Raw genomic sequence first — 19,737 nt, forward strand, 5'->3', positions numbered from 1 at the left:
ACCTCTGAAGGTTCTTGCTTTGGTTATCTCTAAAAAAAAAAAAAAAAAAAAAAAAAATTCATTATAAAGCCATATGCCTCTGTGTAGATGTTCTCTGATGCATTGCTTTTTATTATGCCCATTGCCAGCAATGGACATTCTGCTTGGAAAATCCAACTCCTGTTGTAATAGGTTTGGCTGAACCAAATGAAGAAAATAATTCTAATATCAGACTCAAACAGGAACACAGTTTCATTTAGTTCTGGTTAAGAATATTTAAAAGCCCTCTCCACCTACAGTTTTTTTGAAACAAGGCACAAATAGGGAGTGGACATTCCAGCAAAAGTGATTGTCTGAAATTAACAGTCCACAGCAGTCTTCTAGTCCAGCACAATGAAACGTTTTTGCTGTTCAGTTCTATGCCACATCTTCTAGATAATCTGCAACATCACTTAACTGAGAAATGGTGTGGTCTTGTGTGATGTCTTCAAGCTAGAAAAATCAATGAAATCACAAACTCAGAAAGCACAGAAAAAAACAAGCATTATTTCATATAGTCCTTCATATTATCACCCCATCCTCTTGGCCTCAAGCTCTTTCACTGGGACTTTAACACCAGGAGGTGCTTAGATAGATCCTGAGATAAAGGGATAATGCATTCCTTTGCTGGATACTAACTCAGTCTCAAATCCATTTTACTTGCCTTGAAATAGAGTGGGTTGTACTACTGAACAATTTTGTTGTTGCTTTTTTTTTTTTGGTTTGTTTGTTTTTAAATCAGTATAGTATCTAACATGATACTAGGTATATATAACATGATACTAGGTATAAAAATACAGAGTATAATAGATTATACAACTTCAACACATAACTTTGGAATATGTAACAGTACATTCTTTCACAAGGGATTAAAAATTAAAAACACAAGATGAGAAGAGTATAAAGAAGAAAAAATTTAAAAGAATCATACTTTATCACTGGCATTCAAGTCTTCTGTTTCAACAGAAATTTCATCTATTTCTTCGCCAATACTGATATCACTTTTCTCTGAGCGATGGCTAGTACTAGAAAGAAAACCATAATTAAAACTTTCTTTTCAAACATCCAAGCATTACATTCATCTTCATATAATTTATACTTGACATTTGATTTTGATTTCACTCCTTAGCAAGTTAAATATGAAATTATTAAAAAAAAAGTAATAATCAGAGTCCTTCTACCTAGATGAAGCCATGATAAATACTGGCTTAAGCCTGTAATCCTGCAGTTTACAACACTAATATCTTTGCATTAGAAGGATGAAGCTCTTAAATATTTATTACTGACTATTCATAAAGCTTTATTTTATACTGGAATAATTCAGCATTCACCCTATTAATTCCCTAATATCATTAGTTAAAATGTTAAAACATTGTCAAGTACACAGTTCAAGAAAAGAACTTCCATTAAAAAAGCAACTTGAAGTTAGAGAGCATCTTAAAGTTAGCATCTGGCTTTTAAGTTTATTTTTAATTGAAATTTAAAGGAGTTCAGAGATACTAGCAGAGTCCAGCAATCATGACTGGCTGAAATATTATGGAAATAATGTAAATATATCAATAGATATATATATGTTTATAATGTTTGAAATATTAAGTTACTGCAATAACATCTCTTACCTGTTGAAGTCATCAGCATACTCATCGTCATCTCCGTTTCCTATAGAATTTTTAAATGGTATTAATCAAATGAGTTTTTTTTTTTCATAAAATGCAAGAGAAGAATCTATTCCTGCACTGAGACACATACTTTTATGGACAGCAATAGTGGGAACAGATCAAACTACTTAGGCAGATTAGGACGAGAAGCCGAGTTTATGTTTGTGATTAATCTCAATCTCTTTCACACTGAAATAATGCTTTGAAATCAGATACAAACTTCCAGAATATTGTCAGTGTTGCTGAAGACAAAATTTAAACACTTAGCAGCTGTATTTGGAGACAACTGATATTTCTCGCATCACATCTAATTGCTGCTGCTAAAGCCTTCAGGACAATTTTCAAAAGGTGTGGAGGGCAAGTAAATATGCCACTGAAAAACAGCAAGACTTGTCTGGTTATTTTTTTTTTTTTTTTAAACAGATGTTTATCCTTATTTTATTAGAAACAGAGACACTTGATATTAGAAAATGTATGCGTGGAATGAATCAAATTTTTGCTGCATGGGTGAAACACTGATTTGCACACAAAACTCAGGTTCTCACTTCTCTGTATTCCTTCATATGGGATCTTGCTCCTAATTCCAGCAAGTCTCACAATGGTGTTCAACAGAATAACAGAAGCTGAAAATCGTAGTTCAATATGTATTTTTCAGCTTCTCAGATTCCTCTATAAAGCTGTGCCAGAACTTAGGGTTTGAAATATCAGAGCTCGTGTTGCTTCTACTTGCCTAATTCTAAAGATCCCAGTTTTGCATTCACCAACCGCAGGTCTTTCAAAACGGAATTTCTATTCAAATCTGTAAGAAAACCAAACCATTTATAACAGAAATTTGGCTTGTGACTCTAATAAATTCCCACTTAAACATACCCATCAACCATTTATAGAAAGTGGTCTTTTATAATAACCTTATATAATTTTTATATATATGTATATGTATATATAAAAATATATATAGCATGACAATATTGCATTCAATTTTCAGGTTTGAACTGTGCTAACATTTAAAGACATGAGCAAGAAACACAGACAATATCCCAATATTCAGGAGCAGGTTTTACAAATATCCTTAAGTGTCCAAGGAACTTGCGCAAATAACAGCAGTAGAAAGGACCCAAGTAGTTTCAGTTAAAAACGAACCATAGGATTTTATACTCCTGAAAACTGTTTTACACACAAAAAAAAAGGACTGTAGGAAAAATTTTGCTCTATTATGCTACCACTGGGGTGCATTACATAAACAGTATGCCATCACTCAGTGAAATAAGCATGACTGTAAAGCATGTTACAGCCAGCAGGGGGCCACAAAGTCAACTTACATCATATTTGTATCTGAATGTACAGACCTTCATTGTGTTATGGGAAATATCTCCTACATTCAACAAAACACAAAACCACATAAACGCTTACCATCAGGCTCCTTTAGCAAAGGTGCACCAGTCAGGGAACTTAACCCACTTTTCAGAGGCGGTGCATCAGAAAGGGATGCTAGACCTCCTGCTTTATTGGATTCAGTTTTCCTAAAACAAACCAAATAAACAAGTATTCCGGAGTGCTGCAAAATGCCTACGGAGACATTCTCCATGCAAAGACTTCTGATTTCTTTCATCACAGACAGACCTCCTGCACCTATATCAGCATCATCATTTATATATTTTTTTTTTTTTTTTATCAAGGAGCCTTTTATTATCCCCATGGACAAACACAGCCAAAAGAAGAAAGATTCAAATGTAAATCAGTATTTAAATCAGCTTGTTTTACAATTAAAAGATTAGGTCTAATAAAACTATTAATCCCAACAGCAATCAGTCCACAGAATGAAAACCCTCTGTTACGGCATGATGGATCTCATCACCGTCAGTTAAAGCTTACTTGGTTATTACACATTCCATTCATATATTCGAAGTGCAAAGTTCAAATAGTTCTTACAAATAAAGAAAGACTATTATTAAAAATGAGATCAATATTTTCACATTTAATATTACCGGAACTCTTATTCTGACTGTATTCCTATTAAGAATGAACATCATTTAAATTGTTCATTATACCTAGACAACCAAAATACCATATATTTTACCACTTAAATTTTGAACAACAGGTCAGGGACTGAGGGTGAGTGAAAATTAGTCAGTAGACCGTGACTCTACTACAGATGTAATTTGAAAATCATTTTTTCTGTAGGAAGTTTCTCCACTAAGAAAATCCTTATTTTAATCAATAATTAAGAGTCTTTTTTCTTGTATGGTTCTTTTTAGTAGGCATTAAAGAAAGATACCCACAGAGTTAATTTGCCCTGTGATATGAAAATGCTTGAATGAGAAATGGGTATTACCCAGAAGATGTTCAGTCTGTTGTGCTTCTACCACCTGGCCACTGCATCAACAAATAACCTAAGAAACACTTCTACCATGACCTGCAAATATAATAATTTGCAGTAATTCCTATTTTATTTTTAGTTCAATAACAATCTCTGGTTCAATATCTGAAGGACTGAATTCCTTTAATAGTTCAGTTTAAAGATTAAGTTCAATTATTAGATTTTTAATATTACAAATTATCATTTAAACATGTTTAATGGCAATGCAACCACATGCTACAAAGGTTAGGTTTTGGTTAACAGCTACTTAACCATGTTATTGAATATGGAACAGTAAATGCACTAAAGATGCAATTTTAATCCTGCTATTTCCAATAAGAAAAAGAAAAGAACTACTATCATAGGGTTATTTGTAACACACAGTATTATCCACAGAAAAAATCACTGCTTTTTGAGAAAAAGCAATTCTGCTCTTTGTAGACATCCAATTATCCACAGCCCAAGGGAATGGCAGAAGGATGCAACAGGGGAGGGTTAGGCTGGGTGTTAGGAAAAGGTTCTGCCCCCAGAGGGTGGTCAGGCACTGGTACAAGCTCCCCACGGCAGTGGGCATGGCACCGAGCCTGCTGGAGTTCAGGAAGTGTTTGGGCAATGCTCTCAGACATCTGGTCTTATTTTTGGGTGGTCCTGTGTGGAGATGGGAGTTGGACTTTATGATTCTTGCGGGGCCCCTTCTGCTCAGGATATTCTATTATTCTAACTAAAAATGAATTATCAATAATCTTTCTCAAACAGTCCATTCATCTTTTGGAAAGAAACCTAGCTTACCTAGCATGATTACTTTGTGATGTACCCAAACAATCCTGTTTCAAGGGTAAGTATCCACTGTGTCACTAATACAAAAAGGTTTATACTGTTCTGTTCTGCCCACTATCAGTGTAGCCTGGGAAAAAGTGAACTTGAGGAGAGCTACTGTGAAACAGACTTGCAAATGTTACTACAGCCTCTTCTGGTAGCCCCTACCATGCTAGGACAATCCTCCAATTGTTAGAAAAATTGTCCAATTACTGAAGCACATCAAAAGAACCCCATAAAACAATCTTTAGCACTTCTCAATACAGTTAGCTAAACTAAGCTCCAAAAGAATCACAACTCTGCAGCGATAATGCAAAGATAAACTGTAGTTTTATATAAAAAAAAAAAAAAAAAAAAAAAACAGTTGCACAGTTCAATCACTAGCTATTCTTTCAAAAGGTATTTTTCAGTAATCAGACAGCCATGGTAGACCAATTAAAAATGCCCTTCATAAAGGTCTGCAAAATTGACATATGCAGGAAGAATAACAATTTGCTGAAAACAGATCTGCACGCAAAAGGTGCTGCAGTGTGAAGAGGAAATCCTCAGCTGTGAAAAAGCTTTCCTTATGCTTACTGTTTACACATTCCCCAGATTTTTTGTACTCCTTGCGAAGTTGTACAGATATCCAAAACACCATCCCTCTCATTGTTGATGTCTTTTAGTGCTGGTCACAACTGCAGCTCTGCTGCAGGAAGAAACACTGGTGTCTGTACCTCATGTGTTCATTCCACCAAAGTAATAGCCTGGGGACATTACACAACTTAACTGATGCACCTTAAAATGATAGAGGTTTCTCTCTCAGGTACATTCAAGAGATCACACTTGACACTGTGCATTTCAGAAAAAAATACTTCAGAACAGATCTGAACACTTGCACTTACAAAGTATGAATAATCAAACGTCATCTAGCTCTTGAAGGTCTGCAAGAATATTGAGCACAAGAAACCTAAATCAAGTAGAGAGTCCAAGTCACTTACCAGCCGTAAGTTCTTTCTGGTTTGGGTATAGGATCGTCAAAAAAAGAATCTCCCTCTACATCATCTTCATCCATACCTGGGTCACTTTTTTCTTTGGTATTTAAGTCTTTGTTTTGCAACTGAGGATCTAGTTTTGTTTCGTTAGGTAGGAAATGAATGCTTCTTTTGCTTGCTTCCCCTGATGAGACACTTGTATCACTTTGAGTGCTTTCAGCAACCTTGAAAGATAAAGAAAACAGACTTCACAGAAAGGAAAAGTAATTTCTCTTGAAAAAAAACCATACTAACTTATTTCTTAAAATATTGTAAGCAGTTGCATAATATATACCAACCGACATTGGTTATTTTGATTTTATTAGTACTCCCCTGCAATCATCAGAAATCATACAACAGAAAAAAGCTGTTTCTACCACTTTAGACAGTGGTGCTTTTTTTTTTTTTTTTTTTACTATTGCTGCTTTTAAAAAAATTTGTTCCACCCTCTGCATAGCTTTTCTATCTAGATGAGCTCTATTATAAGAGCAACTTATTTTGAAAGATGTCACTCATCACAAAAGGCAATCTACACGCATGCTGCTTCTTAAGTTCCAGCTTTGAATACTTTTTTTTTTTTTTTAAGTGTGAAAGTTAAGTGAAGCTTTCTTAGTGTTATTTTGCAACTTCTTTATAAAAAATGCATTGAATTAAAGCTATCATCTTCAAAATAAATTAAACTCAAGCAAATTATATCATCTTAAAAATAAATAAGTAAATGTAGAAGGCTAAAGTAGTCAATTCAAAACGCAGGCCATGGAAGTTTAAAAAGGCCTACCAAGATCATATTACCTCAGTCACAGAACCACATTTGATTGCTGGCAGCAGCTCAGTTCTTCCAGGACAAGAAGTAGTACTTACACCTGCAAGTGGTAGTTACAATTTTCTAATTCCCTGTCCCTGAGACACGGAATTGCTGAAAATTAAGAGTTTAGCAATACCCTGATCAGAGTACAAGGGAAGTTACAGCCACTTTTCTCTTTTGGGCCCTGAGGGAGTGAGCTGCGTCTATCTTACCTGAAAAACTGGGAGCACAACAGTTGATCTTTGCTTGAATTCATATATCCTAAAGCTTTATTAAAGGGAAATAACTACTTTCAAATTGTAGCGGTAAGCTAAGCATGACTAATGGTTCAATGAGCAACGTGCCTACTTTGGGTTTCAGTCTAATGTTGTTAATAAGATAAATCAGAATGTGGTTTCACACTTGCACTTAAACAAATGTCATTCTTTCTGCTGCCAGGAGCTGTGGTCTTGGTTTCTTCTTACACGATCCCTTCTATGACACCTATTGGCTGCTGAGTCACAACCAGAGCCAATTCAGCTCAGATTTGCCGAAAATCCACCAGAAATTTTCAATTTTCCAACAGGAAACCTACATTGTTCAGCTAACTTTCACCTTGTTACAGCCAGGACTTGCTAACATTTCTTCCTCCTGCATTACTTTTACCCCAAGTATGGTGCACAGGCATAATATTCTTCCATTATGCTGCCAAACAGTGAGAGAACCAGGAAAACTGAAGAACTGTAGTCCCATTAAGATATCTACTACTTATTCTTAGAGGTTAACTTGTCCAAACAAGAGCTGTTGCTGTGGTTTTTTTTGTTTGTTTGTTTTTAAACCAGCTATTGATACAGAAACTAACTGTTGCCTCTTTCTGAGAGAAGATATTTTCACCGAGGATTTTGGATCATGAAAAGCATTTTGAGCACATTTGTCTGTCTCCCACTTCAATGGAATTATGATGCACTTGCAAAAGAAGATGGGTATAAAAAGCAGAATCATAAATACCAACTTGTTGGAACTAATATTCTACTTGGAAACTCATCACATTAGAAAGAGCATGTAAATTAAAATGTTCTGATCACCACCTCAGCTGCTGCTGCATGCCAAAATATAGGGCCTACTCTGTAAGAAGCCTTGATCCATTCTTCTTGCTGCTCAGAAACAACTTGTATATTATTTCTTCCTCTAAAGAAATGTCTAAAACATTAGCTAACATATTCTCTTTTCGGGCATTTTACCGGCTCAGCCACCTAATCCAAACACTTTTTCCATTTACAAAATCTTAAGCATCTGAGCACAGAAATAAAATACTAATGGTAGAGAGAAATGGAGAAAAATCCACTGATCATTTAAGTGAATGAAATTATACCTGGAGTTCCATGAGTCCTAACTTCCACTTCTCCTGTATGCTATATAGCTTTGTCATTCTATTTAAATAATCTTACCTTACTTGGTATGGGGTGTGTATTTGATCTTCCATCTGATGATTTTGATGTGGAGCACAGGCTGTCACTTAGAACTGGAGCAATCTAAAACGTTTCACACAAATACTTACTCAAATATATTGGTTCATGCCATAATACCATCATACCGTAAGCATGTTGTGACACTATGCTGATATGTTAGGAAGTCTATGACAACTGCTTCTAAATTTAAGCTTTGGTTAATGTATCAACTGCATCTCAGGTACACAGGATTTTCTTTCAAACCACAATCACTACAGACACTAATAAAATGCTGTTTGTTGGATTTCATTCATTTAATTAACAACTTATTATTATACTATATTAAAATATTACTCTCACTGCTATCAGCTAATTCAGTACTTCCATATATTTATTTTTAAAATTATGTATTTGTCTTAAAAAGAGCTATAAAGCTTTGGCAAAACCAATTTTTATCTTAATAAGACCTGAAAAGTCTAGAAGTACACAAAGAATAAAAAAACATAACAGCTAAAGATGTTATCTAACCACAAAAGAAATAGGAAAAAAAGTGGCAAAATGTTTTGCATCACTTTTCCAGATTCACTCTGTGCTAGTATGTTGCTGCGGAATATTAGTTAAGGGGTGGTTTAGACGTAACAGAATAGTGGTAGTCATGTTTCTGCAATAAGCTATGTTGAAAGCTTCTCATTCTATACTAACCATATAGTAAAGACTTGAAACAATTCACATTAGCCAAGCGCTCTTAATTTCATTTTTTTTCTTTTTTTTTTTTTTTAACTGAACTGAAAATAAAGGATTATGAAAAAAGAAATTACATGTAACTACTTACTTCTCCACTCCCTGAAATCTTTTTCTGCTGACATTTTTTAACAACCTCCAGCAACAGGGGACCACCCACAGTACCTTCTGCTTCTGTAATTCCCAGATCTCGAGCTAAGTTTTCTCGACCATCCAGGCCATTTAACTAGGGAAAAAAAAATAAAAGTAACTCACAACACAGAAATAACTGTCTGAAAACACTACATATATTTTCTATTAACTCCTAAAGCTTGTTGGTCTTATTTAAAAAATAGCAATAATCTGAATAATCAGTCATTATTTAAGACTTCCTGTTACACATAGAATAAAGTGATAGCCTATTTAAATCATTTACTTCTGATCTGTATGTGAATTTATCACTGACCATCTGAAGTTGTTTTAAATACAGAAACACACTGAAACACCGAGTATAAGACAATGCAATACACTGCTCAGAGACAGGGACTAGTACATGAAGGCAAAGTAAAACCTTTCAGCATTATACACAGCAGTCTTGGCCAATTTGCTTAACTTTGGCCAAGTTTCAGAAAAACATTGCAACAGCTGAAGACGATGCTTTTGTTAGAAAAAGAAAGCATTTCAAAGAGCATAAGATGCCTTCATGCTGCAAACAAAGCACTCCTCCCAACAGCAAGTAGCAGCATGAGAGAAAGCATGACTGTTTCTGTTTGGTAGCATGAATCTGAATCTTGGCACAGATGTGTCCTAATGTAATAAATACAGCTAAAGATTATTTGGCAAAGAACAAGAGCGTATAGGATTTTATATGGTTAAGCCCCTAAAAAGACACATGGACTTCTGAGAAACAGCAAAATTATTTTTTATTATAACACCAGTTGATTTAAACTGTACTCAGTGCATTTCCGCAGTATTTTTTTCCTAAAACAATTAAATCAGTATCCAATTCAAATGACAAAAAAAGAAAATCACTGTTCAAATAAGAAGTCAATGAATGGATTTTATTTTTTAAAAATAAATTAACTATTTAAAGTGAAAATAACAATAAAAACAAGCATTTGAAATGTAAAGAGAAATTCTTCAGTTAAGTCAAACTGTTTCAAACCCAAAATTTACTACAAAAATGTTTGTATCACGAAGAGACAACAAAATAAACATAACAGAAAAACTACCTCAATATCAAAAACCTAAAAACAATCACTTCATAAAAGTTCATTGTTTCAGCGAAATTTCTCTCAGAGTAGATTACTGACTTTATTTAAACCTTCATGTAACAATATTAAGTCAATAATATGACACTGTGAGATTACCGACAAAAAATGTTGCAGTATTCTGTCATATATACTCTTCTAGGGTTTCACAAAAGTTTTTTTTTTTTTTTTTTTTTTTTTTAAATCTTAAACTTAACATATTGCCAAGCATTGACTTTTGAAAGGCAAGGATCATTCTTATTGGCATGTTTTCCTGGGAAATCTATGGCAACGCATACCTTTTGTAGACTAAATATGAAAAATTTCTTAGACTAAACACAAGCGATTGGCTTAAACAAATCTACCGTAGCTTCTGCATTCAGTGCCATGCACTCCAAACAATCAGCATATCGTCCAAGTAAAAACAGTATATCTTACTGTGCTTGATTCAGGCTGAAAAACAGCCAGCGTAAAATCAAGATTGAAAAAACGTAGAAATTCTGCAACAAGACCTGCAACCAAGCGACCTAAAAAGTAAATGAGAAAGGTAAAAATACACCAGACAGCAACAATTATTACTTCAAAAATATAGCACGTATATGGCTTCAGGATGAACATCTATGTTGAATCAACACTTCTACAGGTATCATTTAGACATTCAGCAAGCTACCATCCCACAGTTGACTACACAAACTCACATCGCATCCACTTCATAATTTGTGTGCTAATTACCTAATCTCTATCTCAGCCGTTGTATCTGAATTATTTGAAGTCAGCAATACTGCAGGAGCATAAATAGAGATAGCTTACAAAACTCAGCCTTAATGATTATTTTTTGTTTTTTTTTTTAACTGTTCAGTGGCTTTAAAAACGTTGTTTTGGCTCCTCTCCTATGTTGCAGGAAGAACAGCCAAAAACACGACACCGGTATGGTCAGATCACGCTCTCCCTTTATTACCTGAATAGCCTGACTTTTGTAGCAAACTTAACAGGGGCGGATAGTATCTCACACAAGATTATTGGTAAAAAGCACTCAGACAAACAACTGCAAGAAAACAATCCCACCTGCAAGAAAACAACCCCCTCGTGATTAGCAGTCATGTAGATCTTGTCCTTGAAGCCAGCTGCTGGCAACAATATTTTTTAAATTCCTCAATCGGGTGATGTGGGAACATTGTCATGGGAACTTCTCATAGTTGTCCTGGTAGCTTGGTTCGCTCAGCTGCAGCAATTCATGGCCTCCTTGCTGTTTCAAAAATCCCTCAACACTCCTATATGTGTTCACTACTGTACCTCTACAGTCTGTGTTCATTGCTTACTGTCTAGAAGGGCTTTATTGAGATAGCAAAATCACAACTCAACATGAAATATTAACTTAAATGCATTAGTCACCTCAGTTAAAAATACAGCTTCAGCAACATTAAAAATTCTAGACTGTATTCTATTCTGGAGTAGTAATACATTTATCTCACAGGAATAAACACATACTTTAAAGCATCAAGATAGTATTGCCAATAAGAGATTTAATCCTTTGTTTACTATTTTATTATTTTGAGAGGCATAGTAATCAAAGAACTTACCATCTTTTGTACTCAAAAAATTTTTCAAGCTTTCATTTACTAAAGGTGTTTTGTTCTGTCAAAAAGCAAAAACCAAATGGTAATTAACAATATCCTTGTACTTCTAAAAAGTTTTTAAAAATCACAGCAAGTGGTTGTTCTGGTGTATCCATATAATGCCTGTCACACGTAATACACTGTACCAAAATGTACCTTTCTGTTGATTCTACTATCTTTTGATTTTACTATCTATAAGTTATTCTGATCAACTAGACAGAAGCAATATAAAAGCAGCAGAGACAGTTACTTAAAGCTATAGTTTTACAGTAAAGTCTATATGACAATTCCTATTTCTAAATATTGGGAAACACCCTGATGGTCCCTGCTTTGTTTCCTTTATGCTCTTATGCAATAATATATAATTTTCTCTTGATACGTTTCACAAACATAATGTATTAAAGCTATTATTTTTAATTCAGAACTACATTAAGAACTGTCAGGAAGGCTGAACTGAAAACACTTTTTAAAATTCTCTTACCTCCACTTTCTCTTGTTCTTCTAGTGCCAAAAAAACAGCTGCTCGCAACTCTGCCTGCCAAATAAAAGAAAAAAAGGAATGGCATTTCCACAAGCACTGTTTTCCCTATGCAAATAGAATGCAAAGAACTGGCAAGTATCTTAACATCTATTTGTTTCTCCTCAAGCAACTTGACATTGATTGTAATCTACATCAGTGCAATTAAGACACTTAAGATTGCAGGCAATGTGACTCGAGGGTGAGAAAGTTTGAGAAAGTTTCCAGAGAAGCAATGGGGTGTGTGTATGTGAGGGGAGGATTCGATACAAGACTTCCTGAATTATTTCTTTATGCTCAAAAAGATTCCAGATTACCTGTATTACCTCCTGTTACCTTTGTCTGAGAGTTAGAAATCCAGCTTTTTCATGCAGCTTTGAAACACCTACCCTTAATTTACAATTCTTTCAGGAAAGACAAACAAATAGCTTATGATAATACATTTTAAAAAGTTAATGTTAAAGTATACAAATTCCTATTATTTCTCATCAGATCACACACAAATAACCAGCATTTCTCAAGGAAAAGAACATGATTCCAGCCATTCAAATACTTCTGTACTGAGGTTTTGCCTGACTTTGAGGCGATGTCAAGGATCACAATTCTTCTAAAGAAGGCTTTGAATGTTTAAGCTTAAGCCTATTTTTTAAACACTGCAGTTTCTCGGCTTCTTTCACTAAACATACTAAACAAACACATACATTATTATACTTGATGAAGTAGTTTACCACTTTAATCAACCCTTAATTGGACATTTTTAAGCAGACAGTAGATTACACTGCATCAAATATAAAGGACTGAGTTACTCTGCATGTCATTTTGGTCAGCAGCAAAGAAGAAAGATTTGCAAAGAAAGACCAACTTCCATAACTAAAATTAAGAACATTTTGAAGAGTGCCTAGTTTTTCTCATGTATATTAGGAAAGGAAAGTCAACTTAGAAATAACTCCCTTTGGACACCTTTCTAAAGGAAAGAGTCATGCAAAAAAATGTGAAAGATTTCTTATCAGAAAAAGAGTAAAATGCTCATCAGTTGTATGCAATGGTCATATACAGCAATTCATTTTTTTTCCATGTGCTGAGGTACAGCATCCAATCAGCAAATAATCTTAGAAGCTATTAAATTTAATACTATTCTTACAAAATCACTTTACATTTTACATTCTTACCAACTGCTAAAAAAGATGTTTATTTAATGTTATGCTTTAATTAAAAATAAATCACCTCAGAGGTCTGCAAATAGCCTGCTGGAGGTGCAAAACTCTCCTTCTGCAAGGTTGCATTCAACATTGTTAATAATAATGCACTCATGAGAACATGGTGCAGTTCAGTACATGCTTAGGGCAGTGAATAACTGTAGCATAAGATTTCACATGGTAAAAGAATGCACTACTACTGAGATAACTGTTTATGGATCTTCCAGACAAAGTGCAGTGATGTGTTGCTGCCATCTGCTCCAGTGCTGTGAAACCACTCCACAGATGCACAGGCTCAAACAACCTTTTGCACACATGAAATTTAGCTGCTGTGAGCACTCTCCTGCCTCACTTTCACTGTCGCCACTTCCTAACTCCAAAATAACTGTCACATACCTTGGGAGAAACAGTGTTATCTACCTCTGTAGAGCAGGCAAAACATCAAGCTTTCTGAAGTGATCACCCCAGGCTAAAAGCCTGTACCAGCCCATATCCAAAGCTGGGACCAGACTGGAAAAAGCAACTTTATTACCTCTGTCCTGTCACTTCCCAGCTGCAAAGTCTGTGAGGTCCTCATCCCTAAGCAGGACCAATAATTTCCATGACTGTTCTTTGTCTGCTTAAGTGGCAAACCCTTCAACACAGCAGCCCTCCCTGGCTAAGCCAGATAAACTTGCTGGCAGTGTAACTGAAAAGATGAAGAATGGTAGAAAAAGAAAGATGGAGAATCCATACCACAGAGGAAGCAGTAAAAGCTTTTGAGCCATAAACCCTAAATACGTGAACCTGTGTTTATCATGTGCTTACTCTGGATGTCACATGCAGTCCTCATTCTCATATTCCTGAAGGCAGGATACATCCCCAAGGTTACGAGGACCATACTGATATTTAAAAGTTGAATTTCATTTCATCTGAAATCATTATAAATGGTCATATTTTATTTAACCTCTAAAAATAAGAAATAGATGTTACATAAAAAAAAACAAACCCATTGAGTCGAAGAAATGAAGTGATTTTTGGATATGAATTGCTTTAAGAAAAACAGGCACAAAACAGGCGTATGGTAGTGTGCAGCATACTGACCACGGCAGTTAATAATTCAAAGACATTTAAAAGCATTATGCTTTTAAAATACATGGAATGTATTTTTAAAATACTAGAAGAAAGATGAGAAAACAAATATGACAATTTAACTGACCTACACATAAGCAGTTAACAGCTCGTTTAAAAAAAAAAAAAAAAAGTATTTTTATTCTATCTTACAACACAGTATCTGCCAGCACCTCAACTGTCTGGGGTTTGAACCAAATTGGCAAGAAGAGTATCAGTTGGCAAAAAAAGCATTACCAAACATATGACATTTGTATTGCTTTTTCCCCTCATATTTCTAGCAATAGCAAGTTCCCGAGATGCTATAAAACTCGGGTGACATAAACTTAATTTTCCAGAAGGAAATAGATTGAAAGGCACACACCAAAACAAAATAACAAAGCAATACAATAAGCAGCATAAAGGCTTTTCTTCCTTAGATTATGACCTAGTGAGAAGTGTCCCTACCCATGGCAAGGGGAGTGGAAATGGAGGATCTTTCAGACCCCTTCCAACCCAAACCATTTATGACTCTGTGATTTCATGACAGCTTCTCTGTAAGAACAATCACATGCTCCTCAAGACAGATGATCATTTGTATTTGTACAGCATGCATCACGTTTACAGTATCAGTGATTATTTTCACAGAAATACAAATATCCAGAATTATATTTTATATGTTTACAGAATTCATTAGGAAGCAGTCTTATTCATCAGATTCAGTCCATTAAGTGCTATATACATGTATATAGGCAGCATATATATGTACACAGTTTGTGTGTATATACGCACACACACTGCAGCTTAGAGAAAAGGCTGGAAATTCTCAACTGCAAGTGGCAAACATATTTACACATTTCCCAGTTTTCACAATATGACTTCATTAAATACTCCAATGCTTAAAGCCTAATGTAAATAGACAAGCCCTGAACAGTTTCACAAGTGGTTGTACAACTGTTTTGTTTTTTTTTTCTTTTCCAGCTAAATATTTTACATCTTTACCAATGTGTACCCAAATTAATTCAAAATAGGAAACTGATCGATTGTAATTCATTACAAAATCATGTTTTATGAGAGAACAAATGCACTATCAGTTCTTTGCTAAAAATTACCCAGTCATTATGTGTTCCCAAATGTATAATACACTGACAGCCTGATACATTTTACCCACTGAAATCACTCCATTTTTATTGTAATCCTTCCAAAGCTGCCTATAGCTGTAGTACCTCACACCTCACAGCTATACTTCAGTCATGTAACTTTCTGTTTAATATATCTATTTCAGTAGAGCTCAAATTTATTAGTTAGCTTTCTAGCCTCATCCATTTTGAAAAAATGGCCAGTGCTCATCCTGAAGTATTAAAATAAACAATTGTTTCAATAATATTTAGATGTCTCTCAGTTCTACAACCTAATAAAACATACTGACATATATACAGTAGATAAAGAAATACCACAGAGAAGAACAATGTTTAATTTAGTTTAACAAAAGGCTTTTTTTTTATTTTTTTTTTTTTTTAAATGCATGGTATAACCTAAACTAAAAACTAACCATTTCAGGAGACTCGTTCACCGTAAGTTCTTCTGGAAGACAAAGGGCTCTTTGTCATGTACCAGCAGAACAACTTCTCTAAATCATTAATGCTATCAATCAACAGACAGCCAACAAACTAGTATGTCAATTAAGGTTTACAATTAAGAAAAGAAGAGAAATTCACTCAATGAGTAGCATTAACCATAAGCCTACCAATTATTAAACAGTAACTCTCAGTATTAAAGAGAGAGATAATCTGGCAAATAGGAGGCAGATTGTATTTTTGTAAATCATTTGCTAGTTTGCCTGGAGCATAACATACACCATATTGGATACTACACACTTTTAATATTAGAGAATAGTGAAGACTACAATAAAAAAATATTGACATGAAACTCAAGCTGTCACCAGCAGTTCAAAAACATGCATACTGCACAAAGGCAGGAATTAGGTCATACTGAGCATGTGAGCTGTAGTTTCTTAATGGGCTTATGCTTTAAAAAAAAAAAAAAAAAAAAAAAAAGCTTTTATGCTTTTTTAAAAAAAATAAAAAGTTGTTACTGGCATTTTATTATTGCTATATTTGATTAACACCATGCAAAAGATTTAACAGGTGGCCCAACAGGCCTGTTTTGGCACCTATCTAGACAAAAAAACCCTCCCTACTCAAAACAGAGTTACATGAGCTAGCAAGTTGAGGGAGGTTATTGTCCCCTTCTACTTCGCTCTTCTGAGACCCCACCTGGAGCCCCACATTCAGCTCTGGAGCCCCCAGAACAAGAAGGACATGGTTGCATCAGGATGACTCCAGAGGAGGGCCATGAGGATGATCAGAAGGCTGGCTACAACAACAGGTTGAGGGAATTGGGGTTGTTCAGCCTGGAGAAGAGAAAGCTCCAGGGAGGACTTTCAGTACCTAAAGGGAGACTATGGTAAAATTGGAGGGACCTCATCACAGGAGTATAGTGATAGGCCAAAGGGTGACTTTAAACTAAAAGGGGGTAGGTTTAGTTTAGAAATTAGGAAGAAATCCTTCACTAAGAGGGTGGTGAGGCACGGGAACAGGTTGCCCAGAGAGAAGCTGTGGATGCCCCATCCCTGGAAATGTTCAAGGCTAGGCTGGAGGGGGCTTTGGGCAGCCTGGCCTGGTGGGAGGTGTCCCTGTACGTGGCAGGGGGTTGGAACTAGACAATCTGTAAGGTCCCTTCCAACCCAAATCATTCCGTGGTTCTGTGATTATGCATTGGAAATGCAGGAGCAAAAAAAATTAATAATCACGTATTGAAAAGTATGACAACTAGCCAAATACTCAGTGGACCACATACACACACCTAACAATACTCTCATTGCCATCAACTATTTCAGTTGTTCAAATGTTTCTGATATACCTGTAATGATCTTTCACCTTTTGAAATGCTTGAAGTAGAGTTCTGAGGGTAAATGCTACGACCTTTGATTTGATACCTGAACTTTTTCTCTCCTTGAGCTTGCAGGAGATTCAATAGTTCTTATTCTTCAGTACCTGCATACACCAGTTATTAATGGAAGCTTTTAACTTGAAGAAGAATCCAAAGAACCAGTTTTCATATTGTTACTGACGCAAGCCCAGGCTACAGGCTTGGAAACCCACTACACCCCACTACAATGTTCTTCAACAAAGTTTCTTAACATAGTGTTACTGATGCCCTATATGCAGACAGCACTCCCAGACACTTCCCAGTTTTAGAAAACCTCCAAGACACAGCTACCATGGTTCCTTTTGAGCACGGGTTGGGGGAGCTATCTTTAAACAGGACCCTCATCAAGGACCCTCACTTAAAGCTATCCATGGTGGCTTTTTGCTACAAGTACCAGAAAGAAAATTGTGGGGAGCTAGGGTTTGGTCCCTTCTCACAGATAACTAGCTATAGGACCAGAGGGAATGGTCTCAAGTTGTGCTAGGAGAGGTTTAGGTTGGAAATGAAGAGACATTGCTGCTCAGAAAGAGTGGTTAGGCATTGGAATGGGTTGCCCAGGTAGGTGGTGGAGTCACCATCCCTGGGGGCGTTCAAGGAAAAGTTGGATGTGGTGCTTAGGGACATGGTTTAGTGGGTGGCATTGGTAGTAGGGGGATGCTTGGACCAGATGATCTTGGATGTATTTTCCAACCCTAACGATTCTATGATCTATGAAGCTGAGAGAAACCCTCTGGACCCCATCCCACACAACTCGGCGGCAGATTATTCCCAGCGGGTTTGGCAGCAGCAGGAGATCAGCCAGAGAGCTCCTGCGGCCACGCCGTAACCACGAGCGCGACAGGGCACAGGCTCCGGGCTCCGCGCGGCGGCGGCGGCCGTGAGCTCCCCTCCCGAGCCGGGCTCCTGCTGCGGCCGGGCAGGCTCCTGCGGCCCCGGGCCTCCCCTCCCGGCCGGCCCCGGCTGCGGGCCGAGCGGCCGGGGAGCACCGCGGCGGGAGCCGGCGGCACCGCGGGGCCGTAGGGCCGAGAGCCGGCCGCAGCCCCCCCATGCCCCCATCAGCAGGGCGGCGGGGGCGCCCCCCGCTCCCACCTTGATTTTGTTGAGCACCCCGCTGCTCTCCAGCGTCTGCACCAGCAGGTCCCGCAGCTCCGTGTCCTCCTCCGCCGCCGCCGCCATCTTGCTTCTCCCTGACAACCGCCCAAACCGCGCTAGCGGCGGCCCGCGGCCCGCAGATTCGCCTCCGCCGCCGCGGGGGTGGTGCTGGAGCCGGCGGCGGGCCCGGGGGGGGAAGGAGGCGCGGCGGGACGGGGCCGCCCTCGGCGGCAGCCCCAAGGGGGACGCAGCGGGGCCGCGGCCGCCCCGAGCCCCTCCGGCCGCAGCGCCTCGGAAACTGCGGCGGCGAACGGGCAGCGCGGCCGGCGAGGGGCGGGCGGGAAGTTCAAAGCGGGCGGCGGTAACGGCTGGGGCGGTAACGGCTACCCCCGTAACGGCTGCTCCCTCAGGAGGTGCCGGGACCCAGGCGGGGCTGAGCGAGGCGCTTCCCACGCGCTGCGGCTGCCCCTCACCCCCGCCCTCAGCTCCCTCACGGAGCCGGCACGCAAGTGTTAAAAGCCAGCCTAGGGCGCTAATTTTATCAGCGGTATGCTGCAGGTGTAGGGTAGCGTCAGAGGCGGTGGGGGTTTCAAGGCGATTTTATGTGTACAAATAAAGTCTGTGAGTCGTAACGTTTAATTCGTAGCTCTGCGTGTTGCCTTTTTATTATAATTTTTCCAGGCTGAGCTTCCTCTGAATCTTCTTCAAAAGAACTCAAATACATAATAAAGAGTTTCATAAGCTTCTTATACCCAAAGTGTAAATAAATTTGCCTCGTGGATGGAGTAAAATACCATTGGAAGCTGATACAATTTCAGAAAACGTGCAGTAGGTGGCACTGCATGCTCTTCACTCTGTCCAATTCCTCAGTGGTGCCCTAAAAATAGCAGACAGCCCCGGGGACAGGTGCCCCTACAACTGTCCTGTTCACATTGACTGACTTCAGCAGCGCCAGTCTCGGCAGTCTTGAGTTGCAGTGCAAAAATGTGTTAAAATAAACCCAAACCACTGCTTTTTAAAGCAGAATAGTAGTAGTTTAGATCTAATTTCTCAAACCCTGTCAGAAGCAAGACAAGTGTGGAAACATAAAGCCAACACTTACCGTTTTTACTCCTCCATTAAACCTTCAAATTGAATAGAAAAGTTTAGAAGGGACTCAGAGTTTTTCTGTTT

General features: G+C 37.6%; 1 protein-coding gene across 1 annotated transcript; it reads right to left on the bottom strand.

Annotated features, from left to right (window-relative positions):
- Positions 1–207: 207 nt before the first annotated feature.
- CEP43 (centrosomal protein 43) lies at positions 208–18,923 on the bottom strand. Its single transcript, XM_084512562.1, has 12 exons — positions 18,562–18,923; positions 12,161–12,214; positions 11,644–11,698; positions 10,502–10,590; positions 8,926–9,060; positions 8,094–8,177; positions 5,829–6,046; positions 3,087–3,196; positions 2,407–2,475; positions 1,638–1,677; positions 950–1,043; positions 208–471 (listed from the first exon to the last, which is right to left on the bottom strand). The coding sequence occupies exons 1-12, from the start codon at positions 18,646–18,648 to the stop codon at positions 397–399; spliced, it is 1,110 nt and encodes a 369-aa protein (XP_084368688.1). The 5' UTR covers positions 18,649–18,923; the 3' UTR covers positions 208–396.
- Positions 18,924–19,737: the final 814 nt, after the last annotated feature.

This window comes from Aythya ferina, assembly GCF_964211825.1.
Source record: "Aythya ferina genome assembly, chromosome: 3".
Taxonomy (NCBI): Eukaryota; Metazoa; Chordata; class Aves; order Anseriformes; family Anatidae; genus Aythya; species Aythya ferina.